Source organism: Arachis duranensis, chromosome 5 (assembly GCF_000817695.3).
Source record: "Arachis duranensis cultivar V14167 chromosome 5, aradu.V14167.gnm2.J7QH, whole genome shotgun sequence".
Classification (NCBI taxonomy): Eukaryota; Viridiplantae; Streptophyta; class Magnoliopsida; order Fabales; family Fabaceae; genus Arachis; species Arachis duranensis.
Window position 1 is genome coordinate 87,255,318 of NC_029776.3, and position 15,719 is coordinate 87,271,036.

Consider the following 15,719-nt stretch of genomic DNA (forward strand, 5'->3'; position numbering starts at 1 on the left):
CACCATTTCAACACTTTATTAAATGAACAGAAAAGTTAGATTAGAAAAATATTTATGCCGCTGCGTGACAATGATATAGATAAGATAATATTGTTTCTCGAAACGTTTATTTTCTACTGAGTATGACAACAGATATACAGAGTTGTATAATTTGCTTTTCATATTTTACTTTTCCAATTAGAATTGTGACATAGGGAACGAAATAGAATACAATTTCTTCCTATAAGAAGCAAAATACCATTACTACCCTGAAACATATTAACACACCATTTCATAAAAATTGTGAAACAATAGAATTCAATTCAAGCACAAGAAGTTGAACACAGAATCTTACATAAGTAGGCATGTAATTATTGAATAACGTTTGACGGCATAAAAGACGAGCAAAACTAAATGCACACAAGGACCCTGTGTCCTCAAATTGGAACTGCCACAATGGGGCAAGAAAGAAAGGAAAAAAAATGATACCTTTCCTATCAATTAAAGATGATGATTTTTGTTTGTTCCTCACAACCGCCAACACAAACAACAATCCAAAAACATACGTGGCAATCTTGCATTTACCTTCCATGTGTGTATTTGTAATGTTCCCCCCAAAGTCCATTTCACTATGAAAGAGCTAAGATTGCTATATGGCCTTATTTTTCAACCCAACTATTCATGCAAAATTACAATGACCATTCAATGTTGCTAATAATTCATCTTTTTCAATCACACACATGACTTGTTCAACCTTGTTACTTGTTGATTGATGTTAATCTTAATTTAAAATTGAATGCATACATAAACCTAAGTACATATTATAGTGATGACCCTTTTATAGAATAATGTTTTCCCCTAAAACAAGTAATGAAAAAGAATAGCAGAATAGTGAATGGGGGGATCCAAGTGTTACATCACACAACATCAGGGTATAGAAACCCTTTTGCAAATAGACAAAACTCAAAAGGGGAAAACGCCGAACAAGTTATTATCTTTCGTATCAAGATGGGTTACCACCAAGATGAGGATGAGGACCCAGTACCTAGTCACACTCATAGTCATAGTCATTTCTTCTATATAGTCAAAACTAAATCTCAGCCCTCCATCTCTCAATACATTAGCTTCATCACAATCCTATTAAGATGAGCATCATGGTTTATAAAAATATTATTTCAATATTTAAATCAACCATTAATAATTAACATAAATATATGTATAATTTTAACTTGTATTATATAATATGGTTGAATTGTTTATTATTCAACACACCATACCCATGCTTTACCTTCATCCATACCATAAATGAGATATTGGTATCCTGGATACTCAATCTAATAAAAAATCTATGTACTCTTGGCCAAAGGATTAGCTATCCTCTGTTCAATAAAATAAAATAAAAATATAATCAAAAGTCTTGGTTCATACTCTAATTTCTAAATAAAATAATTTTTAATATTTTAAAAAAATATCATGTATATATAATCAAATATTTAATCATTTAAATATTAAAAAAATAAATTAAAACTTCTAAAACATTCTAGATTCAGTCTTCAACCTAAGATTATCACATGACACAGGAGAAAACACAATTTATTTTATTTTAAAAGAAAAATTGAAGAGAAATTTCATAACATGCAATGAAACAATTTTCAGACCTAAAAGGGTTCTAGGCTTCTAGCATCTTCAATTCTCCTTACCTAGGTGCAGAGCCACAAAAGATTGCAAATCAAGTGGAACATAAACAGCAGACCCAATAGATTAAGCATAATGCATATAACATTGATAATTTGAATTACAGGAGCCATAGAACTTGGTTCCTACATATTAGACATACATCAAATGAGATTAGTAAAATGCAAGGGGGGAAATAGATGCGACAACAATAACAATAACAATAATAATAGTAATCCATAATAACAATCTGCTAAATATAAAAACTATACAAAGACCTTAGGATAGTTTTTCTTCCCCATATATCAATGCATATATTATAACGGCCTTGATCTTTCCAAAAGAAAAAGCTTCCCCCCAAAAAAGAGATTCTACTCTTCACCCCCCATTACCTTCGGCGATAAAATATTTACAGAAAATAAAGCCACCATTCTTGCTTGGATTAATTGCTTCCCCAAAATAAATCTTCACCCGTTCCTCCCCCACAACTTGAAATAACTCCAATTCCACCCCACTTTTCTTTCTATCATTCTATGCACAATGAAATTGGCAAAATCGGAGAGAGAGACGAAACAAAATGATCAACTCGATATAAAATGAAATTAATGGGCCAGGCCCAACCGGACCCAGACGGCCCATTGAGCTTTTCACTTTCTTTTTCTCACTTAACAAGCTCAGAGACCCACCCAAGATCCGGGACTCCGCCCGATTGACGACCCGAACCAGAACCGGACCTATCCAGAGAATTCTCCTTGCTCAGCTTCTCAAACATCTTTGCCCTTATGTCCCTTCCAGACTCCACCCTCTCCATAACTGGCTCCTCCTCGAAACTCTGCTCCCACAACTCGAAACAATTCGACCCGAACCGAACCGGTGCCTGTGTTGGTGTTGTTGGTAGACTGCAGAATCCGGGCCGGATTACAGATCCGCGGGGAGATCCGAAACCCCGAGATCCAACCGTCACGTTCCTGTTACTATTAGGCATCGATTTCACCTTCCCAAGCTGCAAGTTTCTCAGTTGAGCAACAACCATATCAGACATGTTACTTGAGCCGAGCGACCTCATCATCGGCGACATCGGCGGAGAATCCACCGGAGAACTAACCGGCGGCGAAACTGAAGTCGGTGACGACACGAACGGCATCGAGACTTGTCTTAATGGAGATCCGTCGTACGAATCCACGCTTCGCGGACTCTGTTGCGGGAGGACACGGAGCTGCTCCGGCGTGTGCGCGAAGAAGCACACCCTCCGGCGGCAGCTCGTGCCGTCCTTGCACGGCTGAGTACGATACCTCGCTGGATGAAGCCAGCACTCGAAGACGCCGTGCGCGTACTCGCACGAGTCGCCTTTCTTACAGTTTCCCTTGCGGAAATCGGGACACGCCGTCCCGGAGTAGTGAAACTTCCGTGGATCACGACGGCGAGCCTTCTCGCCGGGATGAGCGTACGGACACTCCGTCCAGTCGTGCGACCTCCCGCGCGCGCATCGCCTCACTTTGAACTCGTACATGCGGAACTGGTCACACGAGTACGCGTCAACCGGCGCGTCAGCCTGAGCCTCCCCGTCGGAATCACCACCGTCGCCGGCAGCATCATTCGACGGCAGGTATCGCTGCAAGGCGGACAGAGCTTCTTGTAGATAGTAAGGAGAGTAATCGCCTGCCCCAGCATTGCCTTCGGTTACGGAATAAGGAGAGTACATATCAGCCGTTTGATCATCGAGGATCGGCCACGGTGGCACGTGAACCGTAGGATTTGCACGATGGTGCTCCCCGAGCATCATTTTTTTTCTTCTGGGGTGATGCTATGGATGTTTACGAAAACTCCGGCAGGGTTGGCACCCTTTATAAACTGCGACTTAACCATGGTTTAACTGTGGTTAGGTTCGGGTTTACCATGGTTAGGTTAAAAAAAATCAATGAAACTGCGATCTTTTCCACTGCGGTTAAAGTAGACGAGGGTTTTTCTCGGTCACCGTGCACATTTAAGGGATAACGTCACGGTTCGCTTCCGCTTGTGCCACGTGGGTATACTAACGTGGCGTTATTAGTCCACGTGGAACGCTGTAATTGAGGGTCACTTGGATTAGGTGACAGCGGTGTAACGTATTCGACTTTATTATGTGTGAGACGCCCCTGGTCTCCGGAAAGCGGTGGAGCGTGCGATACGACTCGTTTAATTAATTAAAAGATCTCTTCCTGAATAATTACGATACAATCTTCTTTGGATGAAAAAGGAAATGGTGGAATATTTCATGGGAAAATTAATAATCATCATCATGGAAAAATAATAATTGGATATAGTCCTCAATTCTTATCCACTATCGTTTTCTTTTTCATTTTTTGAGATGGCCTGGTGAGAAAAAATAATTGGGAAGCCCATGGTGTTTGAGCGAACGATTCGTTCAATTTTGTTGCCAAATTGAAACAATGGGTATATAGTGGTATTATTTTGTATATTTGCCCTTAAAGTCATTGGAGTTTCTTGTTATTGAATTTCTTTTTATATGCAACTTGATGAATGACTTGGAAAGTAACGCATAAAACGAGTCTTGAAAATTCTATAATAACGAATTTTAATAATGGTATGTCATTAATTAATATAAACTCTGTGTAAGTCTCTGCTATATAACAAATGAGATGTTATTATCTCTCTGATTAATATATATAGTACAATTACGTATTGTTAATTAGTTCAGTACATTCATCAATTGCTTTAATTTTGCTGTAAAACTATATAAGTTTAACTTTTTTAATTGGTTGGAGTAATATGGATAATGATGATGGATTCGATCAGATCTACTATCACATGAATTTCTTATAATTGACGATGATGATGATATTTCTCATTGCTCAAATGAAGATGTAAATATAAATTAAAAAAGGACTAAATGAAATTAAAACATTATAAAAATATATCCTCAGTTCATCACTATTATATAATTCCATTTCTAGACCTTATATCCCGTCAAACCAAATAAACATGGCCACATAGCGTGTTGAAGTGAAGAAAAATGAGTTCATTTTTAATTTGAATATTATTTTTAGATAAGAATAGTTCTAATTTGGATAAGTATATATTACTATAGATTCGCTAATGTTAGTTTTGTGACTAAACCCTAAAGCTCAAAGTTGAGGGTTTAGAACCAATTAAACGCTTATTGCATGATGTTAACGACGTAGAATAAACGACAAGTTTAATATATTGATGAATATACGAAACGACTGTTTTTATTAGGCCATACGTACCTACACACTCAGGGTGCAATTATACCATGCGGGCACCTTCACAATGCTTCTCATGAGCTCTAAAGAAGGTCATGGAACCATCGATAAATAGTTAAGCAACTGTTATATATAATCGTATAGTATCCAACGAACGGATCATTATAATTATGGTAATTAGTCTGTGATTATTGATAATAAATGTAAAATAGTCAAGGTAATAAATATATTTTTATAAATATATGATTTTTTTTTAATAAAGATTCTAAGCTTATGAGTATTTTTACAAATAAAACTGTGTTAAACTATTAAGATTGTTCTCAATTTTCCGAAAACACGGGTAAAATATCCTTTAAATTTGATAAAGAAAAGAATATTCTTAAAATTATAAAAAAGTAAAATAGAAAATATTATTATATCAAAAATAAATAAAAAGTTTTATTTAATATAAAATTATTAAATGTCGTTAATAAAATTAAACGTGTTAAAAAAAATAAGAGATGCTTTGAGTAGTTTATCCTAAAACCGTAGTTTCTAATTTTTTATTTTTTATTTTTTTATTTTTGCTAAATAGTATTATTAATGTAATGCACGGATAAAGCAGGTAATGAGTGGGGTTGGATGCAAAATGATAATGGTGAGATTAAAGTCTAACTTTTTGCAAAAGAAAAAATCAAATTGATGAATTCTCATACCTCATACCGAAGAAGAAATCAGAACCGATGATGAGCCATTTTCTTGCATGATGATCTATTGATATTGAATCTACAGCTAAAAGATATGTTGGGATGATGTATGTTGAATACATGATATAATATTTTAACTTTCTTTAATTATGACAAACTATTTTTAGTTTAAAAACAAATAGAGTTAAAATTTTTGAGAATATTTTAATGTGTTTACATCATGACTTAGTAGATATATATTCTAACAATAAAAAATAAAAAATTTAGGAATGAATCGATTTTTAATTAGTTGATATTAGTTCATCTTTTTAATTTTCAATTTAATATTTAAAATTAAAATAAACAAGATAGATAATTATAAAAAATAATTGATATTAATTAATAAAATTATTTTTCTAATATTACTCAATACAAAATAAGAATTTATATACGTGCATTCATTTAATTTTAAAATGATTAAGATAAATATGGTATCTGAAAGTTATTTTATAATAAAAAATCTAGAAAAATTAAAAACTAAAAATATATATAGCGTAATTAAATCGTTTTTTTATATATTGGTATAATTTTAGTGTAATATTTAATTATTAAATTTTATGATTTTTTTAAAATTATAGAAACAGTATAATACACTTGTATATTTTAAATTAAAATATACAATATAAAAAGATGTATTATTAATCTAACAAGACATATTGTACTATTTTTATAATTTTAAAAAATATCATAAAATCTAATAATTAAATATTACACCAAAAATTTTTTAATATACAAAAAAATTAACCTAATTAAATCAATATTTATTTTAAGAGTTTTGTCTCACATCAATATCTTAGCTTCTCGGAGTTGATGGCCATCTAATCCATTACTTGACTTTCATGTCACTTGTCATTTTTGCCCCTCACCATATCGTTCTTATCGTTTCTCTACTTACCCACCGTCCCTTTTTTTTTTTCCTTTTCTCTTTTCTTTTTCATTCTCTATTTTAGTTTAATTTTATTTAGACAGAGACACCACCGCACATCAATTCAATTCAATTCAATTAATCTCAAGAACGGTTTCCACGTCCAAAAAAAAAAAATTACAACTTTGCTATGGTTTCAGATAAAAGGAAACTAATCTTATTTGAAAACAAAGGAAAAATCAGAATAAAAGAAATATTTTATTTATTGAAATAAATCATTTATAACATTTTTACTGATTTACATTGTCTTACTTATCTCGATCTCGTTTACAATGTAAATAAAATAAATGTGTGTATCTCGTCTACACTATAAAGTGTAAATAAAACAAGACACATTTGTCAATATGCGTATCACGTTTGTATACGTGTTATGACACGTAATTTATCTTATTTACATTATAAACAAGATACACACTAAACGAGATAAGGCTTAGACGCGCTTATAAAAAGATTTTCATTCATAGTGCCTCTTTTGTCATTTTCATTGTATATTACCTTTATTTCTTCCTTTCTCAGACGTTTTTCTTGATACTTGTGACATATTTAGATTTTATGGCGTGCGTGGATGCACGAGACAGATATATCAACTGCTTGTACGTGACTTGACACATTGGAGGAGTGATCGACTTCGAGGTTAATGTTGTTGTTTTTCTTTTTTAACTAAATGAGCATGTAATTATAGTTAGGATACTTTTATAGATCCAATATTGTTACATATGTAGAATAGATTGTCATATTATTAAAATTTGTTAGGTTATGAGATATAGAGATTAGTACATGTTAATTAATGAATTTAATTTATTTTATTAATTATTTATTATATTTTTATGCATTTAAATTAAATTTTATATTTTTAATTTCAATTTTAAATATATTGCATTGATGCTTGTTAAATTTTTTAAATATCTAATTTTTATAATTAATTATTCTAAAATATGAAATAATTGTTTATTGTTAATTTTTTTATTTTGAAATAAAATTTTTTACAAATGAAATAAATTTGTTATTGAAATATTTATATTTTGTAATAGAGGTCACGCCTACTACTCCTTAGGCAAGTGAGCTACACTCTTGCACCACTAGACGCCATTCTTCCTTACTTAAGGGAAGCTAGCTTTGGCAACACGGTGCAGCTCAGGGACTTGGTCTTTGACAACTACCTGATTACTACATTTGTGGAGCGCTGGCGTCCGGAGATCCACACTTTTCACCTGTCTTGAGGTGAGTGCACCATAACCCTGCAAGACGTTGCATACTACCTTGGGTTACGCATACACGGAGAGTCGGTGGGTGGGTGCTTGTGTGATTTTCACACATGGTACCAACACCCAACCTGAGAGTTAGTAGAGGAGCTCCTTGGTGCCAAGTCTCCTCATGCTTAGTAGCAGGGTGCGTAAAGGAAGGAGTCATTCTCCATCAAGCTGACATGGCTTCGGGAACGAGTCTAGCATATGCCCGCTACTACAGATGCAACCACCCTCCGTACACGAGGTGTTACATCCTGTTGTTGATCAGAGGTTACCTGATGACCGACAAGTCAAACAATCAGATCCATATCAGGTGGTTGCCACTATTGGATGACTTCAAGAGGTGCCGCATACTTTCTTGAAGATCCGTTGTGCTTGCATGGACGTACCACTCCAAGAAAATTCTGCTGCCTTTTGCCTACGATGCACATGGTACTTAAATCGATCCGACTCCATGACTCAGTATTCAGCACTTCTACGGATATTGTAATTCTTCAAACTTTGCAATACTCTCTCTCTACTTTTGAATATGTGGTAACCCTAAACTTCACATCACCATTTATGTTAAAATCGTCCCCAACCATATCCGAAAATAGAGTTTTCTCGTGCATCGCGTCCAGATCCAAAGTATGATAGTGACCTGGTACAGTTGATATGGTCGAAATTGTTTACGACACAAGCAGAAGATACCGAACTACTGTGTCCACTGGAGTCTCCGGTACAAACTCTTCCTCGTCATCATCTTCAGAAGAACCACTATCATAGCTATCGGCAACATACTTCTTATCAGACTCCTCACCGTCCACATCCATGTCTACACTACAAGAAAAATGCTAAGTATTGTCGGATTTACTGTCGGATTCTTCAAATATATCTTACGGTAACCAATTTACCGTCAAATTTACCATAAAAAATAATCAGATGGTATAAACTTTGCCGTTAAATGCTTACCGTCAGACTTATTTCGTTAGCTGGTAATTACTGTCGAATTTTGTGACGGATTATCAGCTCAATAAACGAATTGGTTACCATCAATTTTTTTTACGGTAATGTTGGTGCCAAAACATATTGTTTTGTAATCCGACAATAATTTCGATGATAATGTCATTTTAATTTTTTTTAAGTTTGAAATAAATGGTAATTTTAAATTTTAAATTTAATTTTTTTCACACTATTAGTGGTCAATTCATAAATAATGAAAATTTTTTATTTAAAATAAATAAATAACACAATGGGCAAATTAAATAAAAGTCAAGTACATTAAATAAATGTATGAAACAATAAAACAAAAACCTAATATCTACAGATCCGGATAGTCGTCGTCGTCGGTTTCGTGACCTTGAGCCGGCGATGCAGGAGGCGATGACGATGTTCGTGTGTCACCAGCAGGGTCGATGCCAGCGGCGCGGATCTGAGCCTGGTACACCTCCATCTGAGCCATTATACGCTGTATCTCCTCCAGCGACTCAATAAACTCCAGCCTGAGCTCATCTGTAGACGTCACGTGGGTGAGGATCTCTTGATATCTCTCCTGATAATCGTTAAGCTTCTGAGCCTGCTGGTGAAGGCTGCGCTAGAGCTCCTGCACCTGGAACTTCAAACCCAGCAATGTTCCAAATCAACCTAAGTCTATTAAACAGGAATCAATTTTTAGAAAATGTTAGCAACAACGAGAATCATAATCAATAAAACTAGAAAACAATAACTAACAAAATTCCAAATCAACCTAAATTCACTAAATAGGAATAAATTTTTAGGAAATCTCGGCAACAATAGAAATCATAATCAATAAAACTAGAAAACAATAATTAGCAGCATTCCAAATCAACCTGAATCCACTAAACTTAAATCCGTTTTCAGAAAATCTCAGCAACAACAGAATCATAATCAATAAAACTAGAAAACAACAACCACTAGCATTCCAGATCAATCTAAATCCACTAAACAAGAATCAATTTTCAGAAAATCTCAGCAACAACGAAAATCATAATCAATGAAACTAGAAAATAATAAACAGAAAATACAAGAGCATTGAACGTGATACATATCCCGTATTGCCATGAGGCCAAATGCGCAATTGTACGATGGTGGGTGGTGGAGGGACATCAGCTGCTGTCATGGCTAAACTCCGAAGCTGCGGCATCTGTCGCTGGATTCAACATCGCCGTGGATGTGAGCTGCTGAGTGGTTAGACGCAGCGTCGTCGCCGTGGACAACAACACGTAGTTGGGATTAGGGACCATGATGAAAGACTAGTCCGCTAAACCCGCAACCTGTGGCGTGATCGGGATGGTCAGAGTAGAGGGAGAGGATCCAGAAGTCTCGGGGGTACTGGAGGAAACACTCCCTCTACCCCGACCACGGCTGCAACCACGACCAACAGCCTCTGCAGCACCTCTTCTTGTTGTCATGTCTGCATGTATCAAAACCAGCCGTAACATAGTCAATGCACATTTTTTAGACAATGTCAAACAACTCCAACAACAATATTCAGTAATTCAGTTCAATAATCGAAACACTTTTCAAAGTTGAAATTCAAAGTTCAAATTCAAAATTAAAATAGAAAAAACTAATTCAACAATCAATAAAACCTTGGCATATTTATAAACTCAAATTCAGCCGTCTTCAAACACGTATAAAAACACAATCTCCATACTCATCATATACATCATCTAACCAGGTTTTCATAGAAAAAAGGAAAAAACTATTAAATAGAAAATAAATATTTTTTCATTCTACTAATAAAATTTGTTAGGATAATGTTTCATTCAACATATAGTTTACATACATGTGGATGTAATCTATTAAAAAAAACAGTTGGATATAAACAATCAGACATAAACACCCATATCCAATTTCAACAAATAGAAGAACAGGTTAAACTATTTTTTTTTTCAAATATGCATCCTTATTAAGCAACATATGCTTCAATATAACTTAATTTCTCAATCATTTTTGAATTTGTTAAAATGGACAGCTTGATAATTTTTTTCAATTTACAACAAAATATTTTATCCTAATATAGAGTTTCAATTAACAAAATAAAGTATAATCTAATAGAATTTCAACATGCATCAGCATTAAGCATACAAGCTTCTATTTTTAATATTTGCATTTAAATCTGTTACCTATTATTGCAGAGGCAGAATCGATTCGAAGAGGACAAGCTAGACAGCGATGGTGGTGGTGGCGATGACGAGCAAACACCAGAAAAGTGAAGCTAGGGAGCTACAGTGGTGGCTCTGTGGTGTGGCATAGCAGTTCGGAGAATAGAAAAGGTTAACGATGAAGTGGCAAAGAGAGAAGAGGGAGAAGAAGAAGAAGAAGAATGAAGGGGTCTTAGAGGTGGGCGGGCTAATGACGACGGAGAGAGGGCTGTGGTGGTGGCAGTGTCAGCGGCAGAGGGTCGTTTTGGGAGAGAGAAGGAGATGGTGGTTTTGGTGGTTTAGTGAGAGAGGGAATGAATCTGAATAAGGGGGAAGAGGGTTTGTGTTTTGAATTTACCTCTCAGTTACCGTCAAATTTACTGTCAAAATTTTTCGACGGTAAAACTTTGCGGTCACCAAAATGCATCATTTCGCTAATTGGCTTTATTGTCAGAAAAATTCTCTAATAAATTCGACAGTAAGGAACGCACCATTTTATTTTTGCTTCCCTCAAATAATTATCGTCGGATTCCAAAATCCGCCGGTAATTACTAAACCTTACGAATTCGACGCCATTACTACCAGTAAATTCGACGCTAAATCTGATGGTATTCAACATTTTTCTTGTAGTGCTACCACTGGACTAGCACAGTGTAATAGTGGTGGTGCAAGAAGTGGATTATTCTGGACAAAATTCGAATGGCCAGACCCACCGCCACCAACATCATCAACTTTCGCAGAAATCTAAATCACTTGTTCCACCATGATTTTTCCGTGGATGTAAAATATGAGGCGTACATGCTCAACCCCATAGAGCCAAAACAGACGAAATCAAAAACCTCTATTTCCCATCAATGCTGCTAAGGGTGGCAAACGGGGAAGCCCGCCTAGTGAGGCGGTCTTGAATTCCTCCTCCATCCCGTCGTAGGCAAGCCTGCTAAATATCTTTTTTTATAGACCATTAAATATTAAACAATATATATAATTTCATAACCATTTCAATAAATTTATAATTTCTAAAGGAATAAAAAAATTATAATTTTTAAATTTACAAACATTAAAATCTTTATAATTATAAATATGTAATAAACATAATCATAGACCAAGTTTTTTGAAACAAAATAATAAAATCGACATTGTTTTTAGCAAAACAAACACTATCCAAAACATATAACTTAATATCTTCAAGTTTATAATCAATCAAACATAAAACATAATTCAAAATATAATTTAGAACATCTTCAATTATCATCTTCATTCTCTTGTAGAATAAAAAACATCATAGAAATTTGTAAAAGAACGGCTCTGACGAAAAAAAAAAGCCTGGTCCACCGACAAAGCCCGCCCTGCCAAAGCCTGCTAGCAATTTCAAATTTTTAGCCCAACCTGTCTTTTTGGGTTACGCGGGCCGGCCCGGCAAATTTCGTTCTGTTTGCCACTCCTAGTGCTAGCAACCTATATTCAATTCCAACCTCTTTTGTTCTGTTAGCACCTATATTCCTCAATATTAGACTCTTTAGTTCAGACAATTTACTCTTTGAATGCAAAATTAATATGATAGAATTATCACATTCAAATATCACCCTAATATTATTATTTCTTATATGACAATTGTGATACATACTTATAACTATGTATCCACTACTAGTAGACATTTTTTTAAATTTGAAAAAAAAATTGTTTGAGAAAATATAAATAATTACAGATCCTTTTATAACTACTCAAAATTTATCGTACTATATTTCATTTATAGAAAAAACGTCGTAACTCTTCGTTTATCTTCAGTTTTCTCATCTGACATAACCCTAAGCCCTCTGACAATGCTAATTCTATCTATTGTTCTCTTAACACTTTGTTTGGTTTGCAAGAATTTGGAAGGAAAGAAAATGAAGGAGAAGAAAATGGATGGAAAAATTAATTTTCCATTGTTTGGATCAAGAAGGAAAATGAATGGAAAATATAAAAGTATATGTGGGACCCACATTAAAGTTTTCTCTCCAAAATTGAGAAGAAAACTTAGATTAGAATGAAAAAATAGATAAAATTACAATTTTATCCTTATAACATTAGTATATTATAATTTATAAAGGATATTAATGTAATTTCATTTAGGTATGATTTTCTTTCTTTTTATTTTTCCTTTCATTTTCTTTTCATCCAAACAACACAAAAAAAATTAACTTTTCTTTTTATTTTCTTTCCTTTCATTTTCTTTCCACCCATTTTCTTTTCACTCATTTTTTATTCTACATCCAAACAAAGTGTAAATGAATTTTGATTTTTTATTTTATTTTATTTCTTACTTTTGTATAAATCATTAAAATATGAGTATCCACTATCCAAACAACTGGATTATATCCATGGGCGAAACACAGTTGGAGTTGGAACAAACTTCAATAACGTCATAATCAAATTTCACCTTCTATATGATATTTTTTATTTTTCACATATGAAACTGAAATCAAACGATGAAAATTAAATGAATCACACAAGTACACAACTAGTATCAAAGCAAAAATTCATGATTTCCTCATACATAAGCATCTGAATTCACAAGAACTAACTCCGACCATAATATATATTTCATGGTAGCATTCCATCTTTACATTAAAAATACTTTAATGGAAAGTTTTTTTCTTAATAAATTTTATCTATTTAAAATATAATTTGTAAATAATCTTAGCTTTTAATAATTTATTTTAATTTCTTTATCTTTTATACTTGTACTTTATTGCACAAGTAAGAAACTAATTTATTGATAACGTAAAAGAGCTTATTTATAATAATATTTTGTTACTTTTAAAACCATTGAAGTAGTAGGTATGTAAACTTAAAACATCATATTAATTCACAAGGGGAAAGCAATTATATTTCTTTACTATAAGTCAAAAAAGATATAGAAAAAAAATTCGAGCCAACCAATCTTAGAGAAACACTATAATCGCAATCAAACCTCTCAATTCAAGCATTCACAAAACCACTATTTATTTCAATTATAAAGTTATATATTACATATAAAATAAAGAATATATGCTTTTACTTCCAAGGTAAAATTAAATTTACGTCTTTGTTCTATCATAGTCATAATTCCTCATAAAAGTGTATATTATGATTATTATCCCTTTCCACAAACAAAGTCACTTATTCTATTGTTGATTGGTTTAATAAAAAAAATTATCTTATTAAAAGATTATTTAGATTTAGAATTTTTAATACAGTGCTTGGATTGGAATAATTTGTATTGAGAGGACATTGGTGATCATCACCTTCACTGTTAACTTAGAAGTGTTATATACAAATGCAAAACTATTATTTGTATAAATACCAAAATCAATCATAAAAATCAATTGAGTATAAAATATATATTAGAATATAAAATAAAAAAAGTTAGAGTCAGCAACTTTTATAATTTATAGTTATTAAATAGTCATTAATAATAATTTTAATGGTATGAGATTGATGTGAAATTTCATCCAATAGTTTATTTTTCTTTATTAATTACATGTTTGATAGAATTTAACAAAATTACTGGATCAAAATTTTTCCTAGTTTTAATATACTCTTATCATGACAAATGAAGCTAAGGATATGTGTTTTGAAAATTAGACGAAAATTGGGGTACATGCAAAAAAAATATTTCAATTTGTTGAACCACGGAGGTGTTGCAGGTAGCATGAAAGCATGACTAAACATGTTTATTCTATTAAACAATGTATTTTATCCTTTCATAAATTTATATAGGAAATTTCCTTGATCTTTTACAAATTAATACAAGTATCCAAGTATCAAATCGCTCATTTAATGCTTTTTTTTTTGTAATTTAAAATGTGAAAGAAACAACTAAAAAGTATATGAATCAAGACCGCAATAATATTATGTTAATTCATGATGATGATATATAATTATTTTTTTATATTAATAAAAATAAAAATTAATAATCCTATTAATAATTATTTTCGTTAATAATTGATGATTTGGAACGTTAATTGATAACATACATAATATCTGATATGTTTAATTGAATATTAACTAAAGATGTGTATAAAAATATATTAATTTAGTTATTTTTCTCAATTATATAAACCCTATTTTCAATACGATCTAACAACTAAATTTATAGATTCTCATAAACATATTTGATTAGCGCTCAATTGGACATGTTAGGTGTCATGTGTAATATCAATTAACATTCCATATCATTAATGGTTGACGAAAATTGTTAATCGACTAACTGATCAAGAATAAATATGATTCATTCTTAATTTTTGAAAGACTAATTTGACTGATAAAATCTTTTAGGGATGAATTTAGAGAACATCTCAACTTTCAATAACTAATTTGCTTATTAATGCAATAAAAATAATATTAATGTTAGAGATATAACTATTAATATTATTTTTTTATCAACTTAAATTTTTGAAATGAGTAATTTCATGCCATAGTATTAGAGTTTTATTAGAGCTATATGTTCAAAAAAATTAGAGTTCAATCTTTAGTAAACTCTAAAAAAAAATAACATAAGATAGATAGAGATTTAAAATAAAAATTTTAAGTTTAAATTTTTGGGAGGGATGATTTTATTATAGTTTTGAGAAGAATAATATGTTAACAAAAACAAAAGCTATATCATATTCTCACTTTCAATAACGATGTATATTTTACGAAAAATATAGTTTAATAAGTACTTACTTATTTCACTCGGATGTGTGAGGTATTTAAATTTTAAAGTTGTTATTAATTTATAAAAAAATAAATTAAAGTTATAAAACAAGCAAAGAACATTTTATTAAAATGATATG

General features: G+C 32.4%; 1 protein-coding gene across 1 annotated transcript; it reads right to left on the reverse strand.

Moving 5' to 3' along the window:
* Positions 1-1,740: 1,740 nt before the first annotated feature.
* LOC107490163 (zinc finger CCCH domain-containing protein 20) lies at positions 1,741-3,483 on the reverse strand. Its single transcript, XM_016110937.3, has one exon. The coding sequence runs from the start codon at positions 3,434-3,436 to the stop codon at positions 2,315-2,317; it is 1,122 nt and encodes a 373-aa protein (XP_015966423.1). The 5' UTR covers positions 3,437-3,483; the 3' UTR covers positions 1,741-2,314.
* Between the last annotated feature and the right edge of the window lie 12,236 nt (positions 3,484-15,719).